Source organism: Pongo pygmaeus, chromosome 3, assembly GCF_028885625.2.
Source record: "Pongo pygmaeus isolate AG05252 chromosome 3, NHGRI_mPonPyg2-v2.0_pri, whole genome shotgun sequence".
NCBI classification, from domain to species: Eukaryota; Metazoa; Chordata; class Mammalia; order Primates; family Hominidae; genus Pongo; species Pongo pygmaeus.
In genome coordinates, this window is record NC_072376.2 from 25723057 (window position 1) to 25747451 (window position 24395).

At 35.1% G+C, this 24395-nt stretch overlaps 1 protein-coding gene across 9 annotated transcripts in view; it reads left to right on the plus strand.

Moving 5' to 3' along the window:
- Window positions 1–24395, plus strand: part of TBC1D19 (TBC1 domain family member 19) — a 207103-nt gene that overhangs the window by 28249 nt on the left and 154459 nt on the right. For 8 of the 9 annotated variants that reach the window (XM_063663586.1, XM_054485276.2, XM_063663584.1 and 5 more), the window contains exons 2-4: window positions 6104–6176; window positions 7349–7394; window positions 13567–13642. In XM_063663586.1, the coding sequence (XP_063519656.1) occupies window positions 6104–6176; window positions 7349–7394; window positions 13567–13642 (195 nt within the window). Of the gene's footprint in view, window positions 1–6103; window positions 6177–7348; window positions 7395–13566; window positions 13643–24395 lie in introns of those variants that run through there. The other variant, XM_063663589.1, reaches the window with a different exon arrangement.

The window sequence follows — 24395 nt, forward strand, 5'->3', positions numbered from 1 at the left end:
ATGTGTGGGAAGGGGAGAGGTTTGGTCATGTGTTTCTAGGAGTGCAGAAGGGTGGAGGATATCAGAATCAGCATAACTAAATGGATGAAGGATGTATGCAGGACCATACCACAAATGTACTGTACTCTCTCTCACTAGATTATATTTTTGAGCATAGTCTTCACTAGCTCTTAAAGTGAGCGAGAGGCATTTTGTTTAAAGAAGACTTAACTTTTGTCATAGATATTTGAAAAGCCGCTACTTCTAGCCCCCTTCACCCACCTCCCTGACAGTCTTTTATAAATATTTAGTCCATTGTCATCTGGGACATATTATATTTTATTGCACAGCAACTTTAATTTATATTGGACCTCACGGCCTAAAAATAACTGAAAAATTTTCTATTTGAGATTCATAATAACTCAGTTAAGGTATTATTTTTCCTACTAAATAAAGAAGAAAACTGCCATACAGAGAGGTTAAGTGACTTGAACAAGCTAGTAAATTAGGCTGAGAGGTGATTCCAGATCTTTTGATACCAAATCCCATTCTCATTTAGTCCCAAGTGGTTTTCACACTGTGTTCTATTATACCTAAGGATTCTGATAAGCTATATTCACTTAAAAATACTTAATTAAAAAATTACACTAAGAAACAACACTCTTTCAGATGCACTAAATATCAAGTGTTTAGCACATAATCCACTACTGTGCTTCCAGATTAACTTGTTTCTGGGTGATCCCAGAATAGAACCTGTTTCTCTTGTGTTTGGGACACTTCTTACAAATGCATGCTTGATGATAAAGATATAATTCTACACCGGTCCTTTAAAATATCTGGGCTTGCACATGTGTGCTTATGGAATGTTGTTCAAGTGATGAACCTTAATGCAGTGGGTATGCTGTGTTTGGGGTTGGTTGGGCAGACAAAGCACAAGTGCTTCTGTTCAACACAGGCCCCTAGTGATGGTATACTGCTGAGATGTAAGGCAAGTGAACTTGTCATACCACATCATGTAGTAGTAAAACCATGTTACGCAGAATTTTAGCAGTATTGGAAGCTCTTTGTCTGGTTTTTGCCTTTGTGATAAATTTTAGGATTTATCTCAAAATAAAAATTTCCAAGTCTGCTTCTTTCAATTTCCTACATCATTTTAATTTGGGAGTGTGCTGAGATGACCAGGAAATCTATTAAAAATGCAAACATGTCTTTGATCGGGATTTTTCTCTATGCTAAGCCACTAAAACAAAATACAGAAATTGGATATTGAGGCTATATCAGAATAAAGCTGTACCTTTTTAATGTTAATCATAACATTAGCAAACAAGAAAAGGCTCATTGTTCTTATTGTTTAGTAATATCATTTTCAATGTGTTTTATATAGGATTCCTAATAGGATTTCGATTTCATTTGCAAAATAGGTTCTGTTGCTAAATCATGTTTGAGAACCACTGTGCCTTACCATGTTATCACTGTCCTGCTTTTGATCCTCAAAAACTTGAAGATTTTTATAATTAGTTTGGGTGCAAAGTATATCTAGGAGGTCTAGCAACCTTAAAATACTGAAAGTGTTTAGAAAAAATAACCAGTTTTTAAAAAATTCTTTAAATTGTCTTCTCTCCGAATCATTTTCAAATGCAGGCTAGTACAAGACAGCTTATTTACTTTTGATTTAATATATTTGAATAATTAGCAGGGTTTTTGCAGCTTTTAAAAATCTTTTCTAGGAGTAACAGATTGGAAAACAGTCTCTTCACTTGAACATATTTTTTATCAAGTTCCTTGTTTTGGGGGGGAGGAAATTGGGTAAAAATAGAATCATGCTGCTATAAAGACACATGCACACGTATGTTTATTGCGGCACTATTCACAATAGCAAAGACTTGTGGAAACCATCATTCTCAGCAAACTGTCGCAAGGACAAAAAACCAAACACCACATGTTCTCACTCATAGGTGGGAATTGAACAATGAGAACACATGGACACAGGAAGGGGAACATCACACTCTGGGGACTGTTGTGGGGTGGGGGGAGGGATAGCATTAGGAGATATACCTAATGCTAAATGAGAAGTTAATGGGTGCAGCACACCAACATGGCACATGTATACATATGTAACAAACCTGCATATTGTGCACATGTACCCTAAAACTTAAAGTAAAATAATAATAATAAAATTAAAAAAAATAGAATGTGGTTTGGTCAATATAATTTTGTCAAGCAATAATTAATGCCAGGGTGATACTTGGGATGCAAAAATAAAGACCTATTCCTTGCCTTTGAATTTATAGTCTAGTCAGAAAGATAAATAGGTGAGCTGAAAATTACATTGTAATCTGATAATTGCTGAAACAGAGGAACGTAATATTCTATCCTTGCTGCCTGGCCTAGGGAAAGGAGGTGATATTTGAAGGATGTCTTGGAAGCTAGCAGGTGTTTGCTAAGGTAGTGAGAGAGCACTTCCATCTGAGGAAATATGAACAGCCCTTAAAGGACTGACAGTTGGGAAATCAGTGAATATAGTTCACTGTGGCTAGGGTGTGTGTGGGGAGGAGGTGTGAGAAGAGGATGTTGTTAACTTGGTGGAGCAACAGCAGGAGATGAATTTGTAGAGATAAGTTGGGTCTACATTGTGAAGGACCAAGTATGCCCTGTTAAAAAATGTAGACTTCTTGTGTAAGCTGTGAAGAGCCACAGCTGGGAAAGACTTATGTTTTAGAAAGAAATGCTGGAAGATAGATTGGAAAAGGGAAAAATTGGTTCATTCATTCAATAAACATTTATTGAGCACCTACTGTGTGAAAACAACTTAGGTTCTAGGCACTTGGGATACAGATAGTAAAAAAAAAGGCAGAAATATCTGCCCTAATGGAGCTTACTGCTTGCAATGTAATGAGATAGATGATATACCAATAAACATAGTAAATAAATGAATCATACAGTATAATAGAAGGTGACAAATGCTAAGTAAGAAGAAAAAATAGAGTAAGGGAGTTTTGAGAATGCTGGGTGGAAGTGGTCACAATTTAAGTAAGGTGGCAAGAAGCCCAATTTAGAGGTGGTTGCAGTAATTCAAATGAGAAAGACTTGTCTTAGACTAAATGTGGGACTTTAAAATGGAGAGAAAATACAGATTGGGAGGACATTTTTTCCTGTCTTTTTTGAACCTTTTTAGCCCATAAGTATATAAATTTATATTTATATTATAGATATAAATCTATAATGTATTGTTATGGGGTGAAGGACTTTATAATGACCACCCTATAAGTGAAACTTTGCCAGCCACACTGGAAACCTCTCCATTTGCCCCATCCCAATCACAAACCCCTCCGTTTCTGATAACATGATATTTATGGTAATCACTTTTCTGCATTTCTTTTTTTTTTTCTTAGCTGTTCTGTTAGATATTTTATTATTCTTAACTTTTAGTTTCAGGGGCATATGTGCAGGTTTGTTATATAGGTAAATTGTTTGTCACGGGGGTTTGGTGTACAGATTATTTCATCACCCAGATAGTGTGCATAATACCCAATAGGTAGTTTCATTCCTCATCCTCCTCCCACCCTCTACCATCAAGTAGGCCCTGGTGTCTATTGTTCCCTTGTTTGTGTCCATGTGTACTCAATGTTCAGTTTCCACTTATAAGTGGGAACATGTGGGTTTCATTTTTCTGTCCCTGCTCTTAGTTCACTTAGGATAATGGCCTCCAGCTTAATCCATGTTGCTAGACGTGATCTCATTGTTTTTTATGGCTGTGTAGTATTCCATGGTGTATGTGTACCACATTTTCTTTATCCAACCTACTGTTGATGGGCATTTAGGTTGATTCCATGTCTTTGCTATTGTGAATAGTGCTGCAATGAACATAGGCATGCGTGTGTCTTTATGGTAGAATGATTTCTATTCCTTTGGATATATACCAGTAATTGGGATTGCTGGGTCAAATGGTAGTTCTGTTTTAAGTTCTTTGAGAAATCTTCAAACTGCTTTCCCCCATGGCTGAACTAATTTACATTCCCACCAGCAGTGTATAAACGTTCCCTTTACAGCCTCCGTGGCATGTTATTTTTTGACTTTTTAATTGAAGCCATTCTGACTGGTGTGAAATGGTATCTCATTGTAGTTTTGATTTGCATTTCTTTAGTGATTAGTGACATTGAGTATTTTTATATTTTCTGCATTCCTTGATAATTTTATTAATCAAATATGTCTCTAGACACTATAACTTAGTCCTGCCTATTTTTTAAATGTCTTTGTCTCTTTTTTTTTAAGCTATAGGTTTTCTCTCCATCCTTTCTTTTTCCTTACAGTTTATCAGCTGAAGAACTAGGCTATTTGACTTTAGAATTTCCCATAGCCTGGAGACCTTTCTTGTTGTAAACTCATGGTATAGCTCAACATGTTCCTCTGCCCTTTGTATGTCTTGTAAGTTGACAGGTGGACCCAGAGGCTTCATCAGATTCAGGTATTATCCCTTTGGCCTGACAATAGCAGTAGAGTGTTCTTTCATTGAAAACCACATAATGTCTGATTATCTCTTTTGCAATGGGAGTAGCTGTTTTTGCTCAATGCCTAGAATTAGTAATTCATTGGGGATTGCAAAGTTGTGATATTCTAATTGTCTCATATCTGTTTTAGTTATTAGCTAGAATTCTTTTGCAAAGAGTCATTTCCCCTCATTTACTGTGTGGATATCTAGTGGTATAGTGCCAATAGGAAAGGCAGCATAAATGCCTTTTTCATTATTTACCAGTGTTTAAGGTAATGAGTTAGTTCCCTGTCATTCTCCTTTTTTATTACTCTATCAACATTTCCAGACTTTGGAAAGGGAGCCTTGATTGGTCAGTTTTAAGAATTTATAGGTACTAGATTGCTCCAGTCTCTTCAGATATCACCTGGCTATATTTGAATTAGGCAAAACCCTTCCCTGTTTTAACTTCTGCTCTAAAGTTGGCTCATCATGTGTTCAAATGTATGTTTGTTGACTACTTTGGGGTTCTTTTGTTTTCACTACATCAGATAGCCAATTGCTTTCTTCTGCTTCTTCCTGTACAGATGTTGATATCTTACAGGTCTTGTGGCAGTTGGTTTATCCTCAGCTGCTTGTATTTCTGGGGGACAGCTTATCATCTAGTTTTGTTGTGAATATTTTCCAAGGGATTTGGCTTTGCTATCTAGTTGCTTGGTCTGTTTTTATGTGGAAATCAAGGAGGTTTTTAAAAAAATCTCACTGCCACCAGTGCCATCTCCCAGAAAGGGATTGAATCATGGAAGAGTTAGTGTGGAATTGAGAACAAATTTGAAGTTTCTAACTTGGAAGATCTGGTAAATGGTAATTTTATTGATGAAGATTTAAAAAATGTAAGAGAAGGAACAAGACAGTAAGTGGAGGATAAGACCAATTTTTGATTTCTTAGGTTTGAAATACTCTAATTTAGATCCTTTAATAGAAATTTCTTCTGAAGAAGTATGTTGCTAGAATTTGAAAGAGCTAGATGATGGAACATCAACACTTTGAGAGTAATCAAAGCCATTACAAGTAGGAAAAATTATATTTTTGGTAAAAATTACAGTGTGAAAAACCAGTAGAATAGGAAACATGCACTTGAAGATAAAACACTAATAACACACATTTATGAACTAGTAGTTTTATGTATTTTCTACAAATATACACAATGCATTTACATTGAGAAGCAATCCAAAGAGGAAGACACTGTGCAAAGATCCATTTACATGGATGCAACTGGTTTTTTCGTCATTGGGTACAGGTGCCATATTTATTTAATATAATATCAAGGCAATGAATTTATAAAATCTGAGTATTTTTCCAACTTGAGACCCTAGATAAAGATGATAAGGACTCATAATCTCCAAGTTTTTATAATTTTAGTAGACTTTAGTATACTATCACAGATCCTTTAAGAGTTAGTGAGAAAGTCTTCTTTCTTATAAGCTATTCTAGATAGTTCTAAGCTCTATCTTCAAAGAGGATTTTTCAAATAGTATACATTTTTGGACACTCCTTTTTAAACATTTCCTTTGTTCTAAATATCAACCCAAATGATTTACTTTGGATGTCTTTTCCTTCCTTATCTTTCTTTTTTATTATTATTATTATTCTTAGGCCACTCTTCAGAGACCTGAGATTAAACTTGAATCACTGAAAGAAGATATTAAGGAATTCTTTAAAATATCAGGTTTGTAAGTTTTTCCTAATAACTTAAGGCAAAATAATAAAATGTTTTATTTATTCCTAATTCTTTAAGCCCTCAAGCTTGTACAACCACCTTACTTTGTTGTCGTTGTTCTGTTTTGTTTTGTTTTAGGCTTTTAGCAGCCTGAAGCCATGGTTTTTGGTTTCTGTCTCTAGTGATAAGCAGAAAAGAGAGATGAGGAAAGGGCTTTACTGGCCCAATCAGAAACAGAAACTAAGAACCCATGACTGTATTCTCTCCCTTGGATACCCTTGCAAGGCAAAATAAATAATATTTTATCCCCAGCCTTCCAATTACTCATTCAAAATTGTGAAAACTATGGCCAAATAGGTTTCTATTTAGGGAGAATTAGAACTATTAGACATTTTAACAAAATGGTGCAAAAATTCAAGAACTCTATGAGAAAGACTCCTTTGCATTAGTTGGTTTTAAATACTGTTTACCTTACTGGTAATATCCTGATGGATAAATACATCCATAAGGTATTAAGTATCTCCTTAGTTAAGTAATTTTTCATTTTACTTTTCAGTTGTGACTTTTTCCTTTTATGCTTTCACAGAAAATAAAAAGAAAATTCTAACTTTTCATAGAGCAAGAGGAGAGAGAGGTTCCCTAGTCCAACATCTGCATATGGGAACTGAGATGTTAAATGGTTGACCCAGATAGTTAGCTTCTGAGCTAACTGGTCTGACTATTGGCAACTCACAATAATCTGCCTCTGTCATCCAGGACTTTGCTGACGAGTGAATTATAACTAGATACTTGTCATCTGTCTTCATCAGGTGGCTGTTTTTTTGCTGTTCCCTTGGCACATTCCTTATAGCTTTAGCAGTACAACATGCGAAAATTTTGACATTCATTGAGCACTTTGATAGTGAAAAAGGAAATGTTCCTCCCAACTTGATAGAATGGTGCAATAATGATATTATTTTAAAATATCATGTTGATGACTTTGCTACTCAGTGTTAGCCAAGGGATATGGTAAGTGTATAGGAAATAATCTTTAATAACACTTTACATAGGGATTGGCAGTTGACAAAATTCTTTCACAAATAAATATGATGCCAAAGTTTTATTGAGATAAATTTAATTATGATGTATGTTTATTAAAAAACTAGTATGTTCATATATTTTATTCTTTTTTTAAAAAACAGGTTGGGAGAAGAAACTTCAGAATGCTGTTTATAGTGAACTGAGTGTGTGAGTTTTCCCACCTATTTTACAATAGTGTTTTGTTTAGCTATATTTACTTTGTGAGGAATAAAACCAGTATTGTTATATATACTTGTTGTATTATTATTTATCATTAATATTTATACAGCATTTCAAGTAAGTTGATACAATTAAAAATTACTACCGTCTTGCCTGACAAATAATAAGAAATAGGTTTTTTTTGTTGTTTTTTTTTTTTACCACCCACTATTTAATTTTTTTAAATTTTCTTTTTGAGATGGAGTCTCACTCTGTTGCCCAGGCTGGAGTGCAGTGCAATGATCTTGGTTTAACTGAAACCTCCGCCTCCCAGGTTCAAGTGATTCGTGTGCCTCAGCCTCCCAAGTTGCTGGGATTACAGGCCCCTGCCACAACACCTGGCTAATTTTTGTATTTTTAGTAGAGATAGGGTTTCACCATGTTGGCCAGTCTAGTCTCGAACTCCTGACCTCAAGTGATCCACCTTCATCGGCCTCCCAAAGTGCTGGGATTAGAGGTATGAGATACTGTGCCCAGCCCCACCCATTATTTTATATTAACAATTCATTTATCTAGTGTAATTAGGGAATAAGATGTTTCTCTGAAGTTAATATTTCAGATAACTGAAGCTTACTAATATTCTTTTCATCGTTGTCATTTTGGGTATTACACTTTTTTGTGTCTTTATAAACTATCCATTCTAAACTGATTATCTTTTTTGTTCTTTGGCAAAATTGTTGTCATTATTAAGAATATCCATGTTTCTGTTTATTTAGATTTAACATCAGGGTCTATTAAGGTATATAGAACTGTTTGCCATTTAAAAAAAATGTAGATCCAGAATGTTAGCTTTTGTAGTTTCTCCAACGTTCTGTTACTTGTCAATTATTTATTGAATACCTACCATGTGGCAGCACCATACTAAGCATTGAGCATATAGTATAGAACAATAAACAATTTCTGCCCTCATGGAGTTCATAGTCTAACAGAGTTCCCAAGTCTAATTGCATTCCCATGTCTGCTTTTTTTTTTTCCTTTACTGCTATCACTGTATTTATGTCTGTAGCATTCTCTAGTGTTTAACATTCCCATTTTCAAGTTGACCTTTCCAGTTCGTTAACTGGGAAATGACATAATGCAGCTTACCAGAATTGTTTCTAAAATAAAGAGACTCAGATGAACCCCTATGCACATGTGCTTTAGATACAATTTTTAAAGAATTAGCATTTGCTTCTTTGCTTTGCTCAAATCCATATTCCCAGTTGGATTTGAATTCTTAAATAATGTTAGATATAAGTGCTATCTAATAATTGAAGTTGACTGTGACCATACCTTTAGCAGTACTGTGACAGTACCTTTGGCAGTTACCAAAGGAATAGACATTTATCATGACAAGTAAGGTTTTAAATTTACAATATGTACTAAAGGGGCCTGTTGTGTATAATTCCAAACACTGGATTCTCAATCTGAGGCGATATTACTAATATTCCCGAAAATTGTTCTGTGTGACAGACTGACCTTTTACTTGATAGAGGAGGGACTGTGGTTTATTCGTTATCATATTGTTGGCATTCTGTACAATAGAACTTTAAGTATATATTTTCTGAATAACTCATTGGGATTTTTTTTAAGGAGTCCAGTGATATTATTTTTATTCCTCACTTGGGTTCTGAACAAATTAAGAAACAAGATAAAACAAAAAAGCAGATGGGAGATCAAAATTACACTTTTATTACTGATAAAGACTAGATAGGAGGACATAGCTTAGTATGAGAACAAAATTAGTCTTTCAACTGAACTCCAGAATTAAATGGATTTAACCTTCCAGTCAAATAGCATTGGATCAGGGGCAGTATGTTCAGTTTATTCTTCTTAAATTTAAAAGTTGAATAAGGCGTTAAACCTCTTCTGTGGTGTATTGAGTTAAGCCTTAGAGAGAGTCCAAGAATGTTACAGTAATGGAATTCTTTTCATATGGAAGTGCACATCAGGGATGGGGAAGAAACATTTCCCCTAACATAAGTCAAAAGAATAAAGAAGACTTAGCGTATTCTGTTGCATTTTTCATTGGCAGCAACCATTAGATGGATGAATAAGGAAAGCAAAAAGGAAAGTATGAATATTCATTAGGTAATATTAAACAATGGGAGATAAAAAATACACATCCTCATGCCTAATAGAGGTATAGAACACATGAGCTATACAGACTATACAGACTGAAAACAGCACGCTTCGTTTTACTTGTTTTAGTAAGCATTACAAAGATTTTAGTCAGTTTCTTATTTAACAAATACATTAGAAAATTTCCTGTATTTTGTTATTTACATGAAATTTTAAACTAGGTTGGCACTCTCCATTTCAGATTGTATACTTTAATTATCTTTTCCATTCATTTAAAACAATTAGTTATATATTTATTATTGTGTTAATAATTATTTAGTATTATTAATGATAATTTACAGTGATTGAATGCTTATTTTATGCCAACACTTTATATGCATTGGCTTATTCCATATAATCTTCATTACAACCCTATGAAGTAAAATTTATTATGATCACCATTTTACAGAAGAGAAAACTAAGGCTTAAACCATGTTTTAGTTTGTCTTGTGATACTGTAACAGAATACCTGAGATTGGGTAATTTATAATGGACAGAAATTTATTGGCTCACAGTTCTGGAGGCTGGGAAGTCCAATATCAAGGTGCCAGCATCTGGTGAGAGCTTTCTTGCTGCATCATCCCATGGCAGAAGGTGAGAGGGCAAGAGGGGGTTTAACCCACCCTTTTATAATGGCACCAATCCCACCCATGTAGGTGAAGCTCTTATGGCCTAATCACTTCTGAAAGATCCCACCTCTTAATACTGTTACAATTGCAAATTTTAACATGAGTTTTGGAAAGGACAAACATTCAAACCATGGCAGAAAACTTAAGTAACTTGTTGAAGATCATATAGCTAGCAAATGTCAGTGCTAGGGCTTAACCTCCAGCTATATAATTCCAAAGCCCATGCATTTTACTACATCTCACATAGGTCTATGTCTTATCTCTTGACTGGATTAAAAATGTTCTGGAACAAAAATTGTGTCTTACATTTCTTTCATATTTCCTATAGCATCAAATAAATGACATTGAGTCAGCAAATAGTTATTGAGCCACCTACCAATGCTAACACATGACAAATATTTGTTGAATTGAGGAGACAGTGCAATTATTAGTCTTAGCCTTACTGTATTTAAGACAATCTTTACATGCAAAATGAAAATAGATCAATTTATTTCTGTGTCTTAGTCTTCATTGTACTTTGTACAGAGCAGTTTATAAGAAATTAGATGACCTATTCTTTTTCCCTCGAAGAACATAAAGAAGTAAATAAACCTTAACAATCTTATTCTATATGTGCATGTTATAAAAACATATAGCATAGTTTGCTGTTATAGTAGATATATGCAAATGTCTACCATACCTTAGAGAGTTACAAGCGTCAAACAGTAGTGGGCCTAAAATGGAAGGATGTTAGATAATGGATACCTTACACTAGACCACAGATTTGGGTAAGTCTTCGTACACATTCATGGCTTTCACTGGGAGAGTGCTCAAGCAGTAGACCTGGGTACCTCTGAAATGTCCTAAACATACAGTTCTTCTTTACCCTCTTAGTTTGAAATGCTACTGTATGTTTGCTATTGTGCACAGAGCCAGGTGCTGTTGATAATGAACAGGCTAGACAGTCTTTGTCTCCTGGAACTTACATCCCAGTTGGGCATACAGACTTTAAAGAGGCAATTACAGTGCAGTAAAATAAGTGCAATGATTAGGGAAATACAAGGAACACATAAGGCCAGCATTTAACTTAGATTTGGGGATGCCATGGTGGCTTACCAAAGGAAGCAATATCCAGGCTGAGATCAGAAAGCTAAGCTAGAGTTTGTCAGGGGAAACAGTAGAGAAGAAAAGCACTTCAGGCAGAAGGGAATAGCAGGCTCAGAGATTTAGAAGTGGAAAAGAGTGTGGTGCAAACGTGGTACAAAAGTTTGTATGGCTGAATGGTAGCAGGTGAAGGGATCATGGCTAAGGAGGATTCTAGATTTATAAACAGGATTGTGCCTCTTAAGACTTTATAGACTGGATCCTAAAAGCATTTGGGTGCCATTTAAAAATTGTAAGTAAAATAGTAACATGATCAAATTTGCATTTTATTCATTCAACAATATATTGGTTATCTACTATGTACCAGGCATTATGCTAGATGCTGGAGTTACAATTACTGGTGAATAAGGAAGACATCACTTCTGGCCAACATCCAGGCAAATTGGTGAATAGGTTGAAAACAGTCTGGAAGCACTTAGGAATCTGCTGGATAAATGTAGGCAAGGAATAATGGTTGCCTAAAACAGTTTACTGTCACTGGGTAGAACATCTTAAGTTATTTAGGGAGACTTGGGGGACAAGAAAAAATAGAGTCAAGTGTGCTGTATAAGTTTCTGTGCATTTTTCCTATCTGGCAACTCTTATCTCTGCATATTACTAAATGTAAGCTCCATGAGGGCAGATATTTTAGCTAGTTTTGTTCACTTCCGTGTCTCTTTTATATTGAGTAGGTTGTCATTAAATATTTCTGAAAAAATAAATATCTAACTTGATTTTGATCTTAATATGAATGACTTTCAGGTTGTCTCCTCTTGTTACCTACATTTTGGATACATTTCTTTGACCATTAAATAACTATTAAGATCATCAGTAAAGTCTCAAATTTTGATCCTAAATTTCTTTTTTTTTTTTTTTTTGAGACGGAGTCTTGCTCTGTCGCCCAGGCTGGAGTGCAGTGGCGCAATCTCGGCTCACTGCAAGCTCCGCCTCCCAGGTTCACGCCATTCTCCTGCCTCGGCCTCCCGAGTAGCTGGGACTACAGGCATGTGCCACCATGCCCGGCTAATTTTTTTGTATTTTTAGTAGAGACGGGGTTTCACCATGTTAGCCAGGATGGTCTTGAGCTCCTGACCTCGTGATCCACCCGCCTCGGCCTCCCAAAGTGCTGGGATTGCAGGCATAAGCCACCACGCCCGGCCTTAATCCTAAATTTCTAAGCTTTATTAAATTTAGACATAATTACCATTAAAAGTGGAAGCAAATGGTATATTGGACAATATGAGATAGTTTTTAAACTGTCTTACATATAAGACAGGAAATATCAAGGTATCTAGAGACTTAACTTTTTTTTCATTTGTGAATGCGAAAGGTACATGAAATGTAGACTTTAGTAGAAAAATAATTTGCCAGAAATAATCAATTTGTGAAACTGTCTTATAGATTAGGTTGGATAGGTTGCCTTTCTCTATTCCAGCAATGTTTCTATGGACAGTTTAGCCTTTTACATGTAGGCTCCAGGACAGATGCAAGTGGTTTCCAATATTATTAACCTTTTACATGCTTTTGTCCCACTTTGGACCAGGAATTTCTTGAGAATTCAGTCTGTGGTTCTTGATTATTGGAACATGACTGTTTTGCTGTAGGTACAAGTCTGATGACTAATTTCAAGAGGAGTTATATATTGTCGTGAAATGGATTGGAATCTCCAAATAAACATTGAACCATCATGTCTTCCTACTGCCTTTTCTATCTGTGATTTCATACCACTCTGCACTTGAGTCATTATGTTCCAGTGGCCCTGACTTTTTCTGATCCTTAAACATTTCAAGCATTACCTCCTCAGAATTCTTGTGCTTGCCATCCCTCTGCTTGGAATATTCTTCCTCCAGATCTTTGCATGGTTGGCTCCTTCACATTCATGTCTTGGTTTAAATATAAAATCCCCTAAGAGGACTTCACTGACCTCCAAATTTATTGTGTCTTATTACCCTGCTTTCATTTTCTCATGGCACTTACTACAATCTGATATTATTTTATTTGTATGTGTTTGTGATTATTGGCTTTCTTCACGAGAATGTTACGTCCATGAGAACAGAGAATGTTATCTCAATCACCACCTTATACTTAGTACCTAGAATGGCCCAAGTATTTGTTGACTACATCAATCTATTTTCTTAATAAAAATGGTACATTTTGAATATAAAATGAAATGTTACTGGGAAAACAGTTTATAACATGGACTACAGAGGTAAGTAATATCTAACCAAGAGAATAATGTGTGATATTTAGCTGCCTCTTTTTGCTCCTAGGTTTCCTTTACCTAGTCATCCTGCTGCACCTCCTGAACATCTTAAAGAACCTTTGGTATACATGAGGAAAGCACAGGTTGGCTATTGTTCCATTTCGTTTTATTTTTTCATGCCAAGTTATATAATACAGAGCAAAAGATCATTATTGATGTCAGGAGTATGTATTATTAATTATGAAATACAGGGAAAGAACCACTAAATTTATGTTAATGGTATTTGTATATTCTCCCATTTTATTTTCAGTAACCAAGGATCATACCTATTTAACTATGGCAACCCTGGAAAAAATGGGGTAGAAGGGGGAAAAATCATCTACTATACTGGCTTGCAATTTAAAATATGGTACAAGTGTAATGTGGCAATTTATTCTTCATGGCCTGTGATATTAAAGGAATGAAATGTGAATGAACTGACACCCTCTTTCCTTAAAATTTTGGCCTTTGAAGCCAGTGTTATTAAAAGTGTATTTAAAATATATTTGTTCTCACAGTGGGCTGTCACCTATTAATTGTATGCTGTTATAGAACTCTGATAAACCTGCTATCAAAATGGGTTGGCAAAAAACTAAGAATAAAATGACAAAATAATTTAAGCATAAAAACTATGAATAGTTGTTAAAATGGAAGCTCAATAAGTTCTAGCACATGCCCCTAGCTCTTTTAACTGTCCTTCATCTCAGCACAGCCTCACTCACCTCCCCTCATTCCAGTCCTGTCCGTAAGCCTTCCTCACAGTGCTGGTTGAGTAGGACTCTGTGACTGCCACTGCTGAGGCACGTAATGAGCACCACAGTCAGTCGACCCTCATTCTTCAGCATAGCCTCAGAGATGGATTTTTAAAACCTTTTTTGGTATGGAATATTTCAAAGGTACCTCAAAGAACTCCCACAAACCCATCACTCAGCTTCCACAGTTATCATCATGGTTCTTCTGCTCTTGAAAATTTTCTGCAGAGTCATCACATTCCACAACAGTGGAAATTAGGCACTTTTTTTCAACTTTTATTTTTATTTAAAAAAATCATGAAAATTAGATGGTGAAAAGAAGCAATATAAATAAAAACCTTGGAGATATTTGAGGAAGTATATATTTCTATCTCTAGGTGGTATCTTTTAGGGCTGGAAATCAGTTAATGTTTATTTATCAATTTGTCATAAAGCATAATAAATAATACATATATGAAAGAATTGTGGGGATTTTTTGTTTTAAAGATTTGGAACCAATCCAAATGTCCAACAACGATAGACTGGATTAAGAAAATGTGGCACATATACACCATGGAATACTATGCAGCCATAAAAAATGATGAGTTCATGTCCTTTGTAGGGACATGGATGAAACTGGAAACCATCATTCTCAGCAAACTATCGCAAGGACAAAAAACCAAACACCGCATGTTCTCACTCATAGGTGGGAATTGAACAATGAGAACACATGGACACAGGAAGGGGAACATCACACACCAGGGACTGTTGTGGGGTGGGGGGAGAGGGGAGGGATAGCATTAGGAGATATACCTAATGCTAAATGACGAGTTAATGGGTGCAGCGCACCAACATGGCACATGTATACGTATGTAACAAACCTGCACGTTGTACACATGTACCCTAAAACTTAAAGTATAATAATAATAATAATAATAAAGATTTAAACTCAGTAAAATAAAACTAAGAAGGTTGGGCCTGAATATTTTTTAGTGAAATTGAAAATTTCTAAACAGTATAGAGAAAGTATCAGTTTTAACATACTAGGTATAAGAAACAAAACATAAAGGTTTTTTTTTTTTAATCATGACTGGAAAGAAGAGATAGAGAGGTAAATAATAAGTCAACTCTTAGAGCTTACTGCTAGTTGCTGAGAATATATATGAGTGATAGGTACATGTATGATACTCCTCTCTTTTCTTTCTGGACTTTCCCATGTATATCAGGGATCTGCAAACGGCAGCCCTTGGGCCAAATCCAACCTGCCACCTATTTTTATAGGGCTGGCAAACTAGGAGTTTTATTTTTACTTTTTACATTTTTAAGTGGTTGAAAAATCAAAATAAGGAATATCTTGTGACACATGAAAACTATATGAATCACTAAGATATGTTTTATTGGAAAATAGTCATGTTCATTCATTTGCATATTGGTTGTTGCTGCTTTTGCACAACAGTGACAGCCCAAAGTGGTTGCAATAGAGACCCATGGACTGCAAAGCCTAAAATATTTACTATCTTCCCTTTCATACAAGGTTTGCCAGTCCCCGTACTAAATTATTCATTCTTCAATAGCAGGGATTGTGCTTTTTATCGTCAGCACCTAGCATAGTACCCAGTCCACAGAACACTCTTGATAAGGTTTGCTGAGCTAATTGATTCTTTAACCATGGCCATACTGATTACCTCCCCTATCAGTAAGTGTCTACCTGTCTTTCTATATTTGTTCTTTTTGAGACACTTAGTTGTTTAGCTCCCTATTTTAGGGGGCAATTCTCTCTTCTTTCCATGAAAGCTACCTAGTTTGGATCACATGACTTGTATTGCATCATGTTCTTCCTTACGTTTCATAATCTCTTCCCCAACAGACTTCTGTTCTGTCTGCCATTCTACTCCTTAGTCTAAGGCTACTTTTACTGTTTACTTTCTCTCTTCTCCCAAACTTTTGACTACTTCAAGAGAAAATCATGTAATTTCTGTGTTAACCATTATCTAGTCTCAATTCATTTATTTAACTTCCAGTGGATTCTTTTTGCTGTCTGCCAATATTGTATTTGTTATTCATTGTCTGTCTTCCATTTAGGTTGTTCTAAAACTTTTTCATGCTTGTGTGGCCCCTAATTCAACCTCTGTCTCACTCACTTTAAGCATTTCTCACTTATATTTTATAAACAATATTCAGGTTATCTCATTCAAGCTTCCACAGTTTCCTTCTTTTTTGTTGCCACATCTCTTTTTGCTCCAATCCTCTAAGATCAACTGTCTGCTGCACATTTTTTTCTGTGAGATCAAACTTAGCATGTCTAAAACTGTTTATGTTCTTTTTAAAATGACTATCTCTTTCTGACCTTCTTGTTTTTGTTACTAGTAATTAAGTGCTATATATTATTTCTTCCCATAGTCTTCTAATCTCCTCTTTTTTTCATTACCAAGGCTGTTACCATAGTAGTCACAATAATGATGATGATGGTGATAATGCTGATAATGTTGCCTTTCATTGTTTACTTTAGACATTGTGCTTTAATTCACATCCTTATCTTATTTTTATACCTCCCAACTTTCAGTCTATCTCTCCCAATCTCCTTATGTTCTCTCAATACTATTAACTTTGATTATAAGCAGACAAACCCTTATAGCTCACTGCCTTTTAACAAACCTTCAATGTTTATTCCCAGTTGCCTAAAAAATGAAGTTCCGATTCCAGAGCCCAGCATTTAAGAATTTTTACTATCTGTCCTCAGCCTTCCCTTCCACTTTGTCAGTCTCTACTGTCTTATAACTATCCTATGTGCCTGTCCAAGTGAATCATTTTGCCTTTCCCTCTTGCATCATTAACACTTGTTTTCCTGTCCTGGAAAGCCCTTTCTGCCTGTTTTGTGTTACAAAAATCCTATCTATTTTGTGAGGGTCAGCTCAGATGGCATCTCTTCTCTGATGTTATTATTGATTACCCCTGTTGAAAGGGATCTCTCTCTTGAACTCTGTTGAATAGCTCCCTGTTGTTTTATGGCCCTTAGCACAAATTGCAATTTATTATAGTAATGCTTTATTTTTATTTTTATTTTTTGAGACCGAGTCTGCTTTATCACCCAGGCTGGAGTGCAGTGGTATGATCTCGGCTCACTGCAACCTCAGCCTCCCAAAGTGGTGGGATTACAGGCGTGAGCCACTGTGCCCGGCCTATTATAGTAATTTCTGTATACATCTTTCTGACATTTATTATATGCCTCTTGAAAGAAGTAACAGTTTAAAAACATTTTTACATAACTGCTACATCTAGTACACTGGACTTTATGTAGCAGAAGCTTAGTACTTTATGTTGGATTGATAGTAAAGGAGTTAGCCATCTATTTTCCCAATTATTACATTATTTATTTTAAGGATATTTACTGAATACCTACTCAGTAGAAGATTCTATGCTGCAGAAATTCAGAAATAAATTAGATAGAGATTCTGCCTTCAAGTAATTGCAAGGTTTAGTAATTGAAATAAGACTTGGACACTAGATGTAATACAAAGTAAAAAGTGCTGTGTGACTAGCGGGAAGTGACCATGAGGTTTCGTCTGCGCACTGGGAAGGAGTAGTATACAGGTGGTTTCCTACCAGGTTCTTCTTTGCCCTTTTTAATGAAAAAGAAGCTTTAAAACTCCAGTTAGTGTTTCTTTTCACTTTGTATTCAGTAAAACACGGGCAGAAAATATTTTGAATTGTACCCTGGAAAAATTCAATTCATTTTTTTTTTCAATCAAAGTTTTATGAATTACTTTAACTTCACTTAGCTCTTGATTGTGTCTTCAGAGTTGGGTTATAAATCAGCTTCCTGCAGTTTCTGGCAAGCTACACTGGTACTTAATTTTCTGGGCTCATGAGGTTATGAAGCTTCTTATTCTGTATCAGCATTTCCCGGAATGTTTTCTGCTAAATACTAACCTTGAGAGATGCTCCACAAAAAAGGGTTCCTTGGACAAGGAAGTTTGCAAATTGAGGAACACTGCTTTCCTCTTGATGACTCACAATTTGTTTTTACTGTTTTTACTGGACTTCATATTTTAGAAGAGTTTTGAAAAGTTAGCACAGAGAGTTCTCATAGATCTCATACCCAGTTTCCCTCATTATTAACATCTTAACATTAGTATGGTACATTCGTTATAATTAATGAGCCATATTGGTTGATACATTGTTATGAACTAAAGTCCATAGTTTATTCAGACTTCCTTAGTTGTAACCTAATGTCCTTGTTCTGACCCAGGATCCCATCCAGGACATTATATTACATTTGGTTGTCATGTCTCTTTAGACTCTCTTGGCTATGACAGTTTCTCAGACTTTCCTTGTTTTTGATGACTTTGCCAGTTTTGAGAAGTACTGTTCAGATATTTTGTAGAATATCCCTCTCTTGGAATTTATCTGATGTTTTCTCATGATTAGACTGGGATTGTGAGTTTTTTGGAGGAAGATCATAGATGTAAAGTGCCATTTACGTTTATCACATCATATCAGGGTACATACTATTAACATGATTTATCGCTGTTGGTGTTAACCCTGATCATCTGACTGAGGTGGTGTTTGTGAGGCTTCTCCACTGTAATGTTACTCTTTTTCCCTCTTTCCATACTGTACTCTTTGGAAGGAAGTCACTACGTATAGACCATACTTAAGGAGTGGAGAATTATGTTCCACCTCTTTGAGGGAGGGGTATCTACATAAATTATTTGGAATTCTTCTGCATGAAAGAGTTTCTCTCCTTCCCCATTTATTTATATATTCAATTATTTATTTACATCGGTATGGACTAATGGATATTCATTTTCTTCTTTGAATTTTAATATTTTTTAATTTTGTTGCTCACAATTTATTTTGGCATGTTAAAGGTTTGGAGAAGTTCTGCAGGAAAGAAACCTGTTTAATTTTATTTAATCCAGTGTTGTTCAAGCTTACTGATCATGAAACCCTATTTCCATGTAAAATACCTTGGGAGCTACTTTGCTACACCCTTCAGTGAAAGCTATATTTGAAGATATACAGTGTGACATATATAAGTGCATGAGTTTTCTTGTGAAAAAATACTAATAAGCATACAGATCCCTAATTATATCCTAGGTACCATTCTAGTGCTATACATGCACTCACTCATTTAATATTCATGATAACCCTATGAGGTAGGTTACTAATGTGGTCTTAGGTCTCACTTTACAAAATGAGAAAGTGATAGAGCTGAGATATGAACCTGGTCAGCCTGGCTCCAGAATTTACATTACCTGATATTCAGTCTGTTTATCTAGCTCAGAAATGCTCAAGCAAGCTCAGGATGTACTATGTGGTTGAATTTATTCTGTTCTCTATCAATCCGGTAACCTTGGCAAAAATGATAATTTTGTTAATTTTGCATTACTTCAGTTCTCATCCCCTTCCTAATGGTCTTTTTGCCTTCTATACTGTCACTCCATTTCCTAAAATTTCCAATACCTTGAGGATAGAGCTCAAATTCTTTATTATGGCTTACAAAGCTAGAAATGATCTTGACCTCTTTAGTTCCAGTCTCATCTCTTGCCTTCTCACACCGTTCTTCCCCAACCTGCCATGCACATACTTTCTCTAATCATACTTGACCTCTTCCACTTGTTGCAATAGGAGAACTTTTGCTTATGCCACTGTGTCTATTTGAAACTGCCTCTTCTCATCCCATATATTTCTGGCTATACTTGAAACTGCCTCCTCTCATCCCATATGTTTCTGGGTATACTTGAAACTGCCTCCTCTCATCCCATATATTTCTGGCTAGCTTCTGCACATCATTTATGTTATCAAGTGAGATGATAGATTGTTTAGGATGGCTCTCTGACTCCCAGATCTCAGATACTCAGGTACTTTTCCAGTTTCGTCCATCCTCCACATGAAAGGCCCCCTATACTTCTCTACTATAATACTTGGGTTGTTTGTATCATCACTTAGATTCTTTAGTCTCTGTGAAGTAGGACCTGAGTCTCTCTTTTCACCACTGTATCTCCAACATCTGGCACAGTCCCCAGCCCATGGTAGATAATAGATATTTTTAAATAATTACGAATGAATAGCATAGACAAAAAATAGAGAATATTCCTAGAAAATATTCAGACCCTTTGACTTAGTAATTCTACTTCTAGAACCTTGTATAAAGGAAAGAATCAGAAACACAGAAACTTATGTTCGTAATAATAGTAAAAGATTTAAAAGAATCTAAATGAATAACAATAGAGCTTGCTTAAATATGGCATGCTGTTTCCAAAAGAAACAATGTTATATAGGCATCAAAAATGTCCATTTTTGAAGAATTATAATGAATAGGAAAAGGCATACATTATAATTTTACATGGAGAAAGCAAAATATAAAACAATATAATTTCACTTTAATCCAAAATATGTGTGTTTTTATGTCTCAATTACACACATATACATGCATAGAAAAATGAAAGAAAAAATATTAATATTGGTTGTTTTTGTTTGATATATTATTTTTATAATCAGAGAATTACTAAAATGTTTTTCTATTAGATAGCTGGGTTATAATTAGTTTTTTTTGTCAGAGTGAAGAAAATAGTTTCCTGATTTTATAATTTCATAAGTTTTTTTATGCTATTTGTTTAATATATGGTTTAAAAGTCATTTTATTTACCTTCATTGTTATTAAAAAGTAGTAATGCTATACTAATTTAAAAAAATTAGTATAATCATGAATCTTTTATAAATTTTTTGCTTCTCATACCTAGAAATTTCTTTATTTATGAAATTCCTAAAATCCTTTGAGTCAATACCATAAATTCCAATTATTAGGGAAATTTACTTGAAGGCAACAATAATTTCATTTAGAGAGGATATAGGTTTGGGTAAAAGGTAGATGTCTTCCTATCTGAACATTTTAAATGTTAAAAACCATTCATTTTCCTTTTGAATAACATGAAAGCTTTGAATTTATTTTGTAAGTCTTTTGGGTAGAAACCATCTATTTATTTATTTTGGGGTGCTAAATGTACATTGAAATTATTATATAATAGCACAGGCATAATCATGACTTTTTTTTGGCATTTCTTCTAAGACTTAGGGCCTAATTATCCACCTCCATGAATAGGACCTGAGAAAAACTGTGTCTATAAAACTGGAGCTAGAGTGGACCTCAAGTTTATCCAGTCCAACTCTGGCAAGTGTTCACTTCTCATCTCCTTTTGCTCCAGGACTTCTGGAAACAAGGAGCTCATAATTTCACTGAGTTAGGTTATATTTGAGGTAAATATTTCAACTTGTTGCAAAGTGTCTTTTTCATATTAAATGGTCATCTGCTCCTTACTACATTTACTCACTGGTCCTCGTTTTGTGATTGGCACATAGACAGCATTCAGTATATTAATATATTAGTGAGTCAGCGAGTGAACAAAGGAATGAATGGATACCATTTAATTAAGATTAGAGTTCTTGAGGAAACCTAAAGGATGGCCAAGCTTGAAAGCAGCTGCTTGCTTCTTCATCTTGGATTTCCCCTCATTGTCAGGAAATTCTATTCCTGTTTCTGATAACTATGGAACTGACTCCTTTGACCATCCAAGATTTCAATGGAAATGACTTCACTTACCATCTGACTGAAGTTCTTGCAAGAGATACCTTGGAAAAGACCTCTCCACCTTAACATAGTGTTATAGATATGGGACAGAGGATAGACATGGCCAGCAACTGGGGTCACTTTTCTTTCCTTATTTTTAGGATTTTCAAGGAAGTGGTATATGTTCAATTGACAATGTTCAAGTTTAGCCATATCTAGGTTTTCTGTTTGCTCATTCTTTCATGTTTTTTCTGTAGTTTATGGCATATGGACTGATACAGATCTTATGAACTTTTTGCAAACTATCTCTGTCCCATATTATTTGTATATCTGTCTTATTCTCCTGACTTCCACCACAAAAGTGATGTGTTTCTTAGTGACAGGAATGCTGTTTTATTCATCTTTAGTGGCATGTATTTAATAGGTGGCTAATAAATATTTGCTAGATCAATGTATTTTCATCATTTAAAAACTCAGATAATATACCTCATTTCCCCCTGTTCTAGTTATTAAAAAACCCCACTTTTCTGAATTGGATATACTCTTTTTCTTTCCTCAATGCTTAGTCATAGTATTTCTCTGTTTCGGGTCATTTCTAAGTTCCTGCTTTAATTGTATAGCTCAGAAAAAAATGGTACTCAAATAAGTTTTAATCAGCACTTCTTACATTCGTAATAGTCTTTCTCATTGTGCTTTCATGTGTTATTTTTTAAGTTTCCTCATTTGTAAAATGATAGTAATGATACACATCTTGTAGGTTAGTAAAATAACATACATAAACACATGTAAATCACATAGTTGTGTTTCATCAAGTAAAATAACACATGTAAACACATGTAAATCATATAGTTGTGTTTCATCAACTCTTTCCATTCAGAATACTTTCTTATGATGTCTAATTTCTTTTCTGTGTAACTTTTTCTCTTGACTGTTTTCTGTATATATTACATCTAATGTTAAATTTAGAGTTGGTAAATTGAAATTCTTGGTACAATGGGGTATCTATTTGGAGAACTGTAATTCATCACTTTACAGAAAATATGTGAGTGAGCTGTTTTTGCCAAAATAATTATTTAAAGGATAATTTAACAAAATATTCAACATCTTGTCTAGGTGTCATTCCAAAAGTTATCTTTCTATTTTGAATGGCTTTCATGTTTGAATTTTTAGTAAGTTTTATGCTGTTTTAAAATCGTGTATTGTAGTCTTGAAAATTTATATAGTACAGCTGACCCTTAAACAATGTGGGGTTTAGGGGTGCTGACCCTTCATGCAGTCAAAAATTCACATATAACTTTTGACTCCCCCAAAACTTAACTACTAATAGCCTACTGTTGACCAGAAACCTCACTGATAACATTAAGTGGATTAACACATATTTTATATGTTATATATAATATACTATATTCTTACAATAAAGAATGTGAGAGAAAGGAAAATGTTATGAAGAAAATCATAAGTAAGAAAAATATATTTACTATTTATTAAGTGGGAGTAGATCATCATAAATATCTTCATCATAAATGATCATAAATCATCTTCACGTTGAGTAGGCTGAGGAGGAGGAGGAAGAGGAAGGGTTGGTCTTGCTGTCTTGCCTGGCAGAGGCAAAAGAGGTAGAGGAGGTGGTAGAGGAGGTGGTACAGGAGGAGGTGGTACAGGAGGAGGTACAGGAGGAGGTACAGGAGAGGCAGGCACACTTGGTGTAATTTTACAGAAATACATTGTAACTCCCATCTGACATTTTTACTTTTTCATTTTTCTAAAACTATTTCTATATGGTTCCAGTCCTCTTTCACTGTTTGCTTTAGTTTCAAGGGTCCATGTTGCAAAATGGACCCTACTATGATATGGACACTGAAGTCAAAAGCAGTCTTGAATAATCAGAACTCTTCTGCCAGACTGTCTAAATGTCAATTTGTTTTTTGGCACCACTTCTTCTACGTGTTCTTCCTCATTATCTGACAGTGGTCTGGAAGCATTCATCTCCGTCAAGTTGTTTTTAATTAAATTCCTCTGGTGTGGTGTCTATTAGCTGTTGAATTTCTCTAAAATCTGTATCTTGCAACCCTTCACTCCCAACCTTTTTTGGTCATATCTACAGTCTCTTTCATTATTTCCTTGATTGACTGTCTTGTAAATCCTGTGAAGTCTGTATAACATCTGGAAACAGTTTTCTCCAGCAGGAATTTACTGCTTTGGGCTTGATGACTTTCACAGCTTTTTCCATAACAACAATGGTGTCTTCAATGGTATAAGTCTTCCAGACTTTCATGATGATCTCTGTATTGGGTTTCTCTTCCATAGCACTGGCAAATCTTTTCCATAGGGTGCTGTATATAATGAGCCTTAAAGGTCCGTATGACCCAGACCCAGAGGCTGAATTAGAGACATTGTGTTTGAGGGTAAGTAGACCAATTTGATATCTTCTGTGTTGAACTCGTGGTGTTCTGCGAGGCGAAGGGCATTGTCCAATATCAAAACAGCTTTAAAAACAGTCCTTTACTGACAAGGTACTTCCTGACATCAGGGACAAAGCATAAATTGAACCAATCC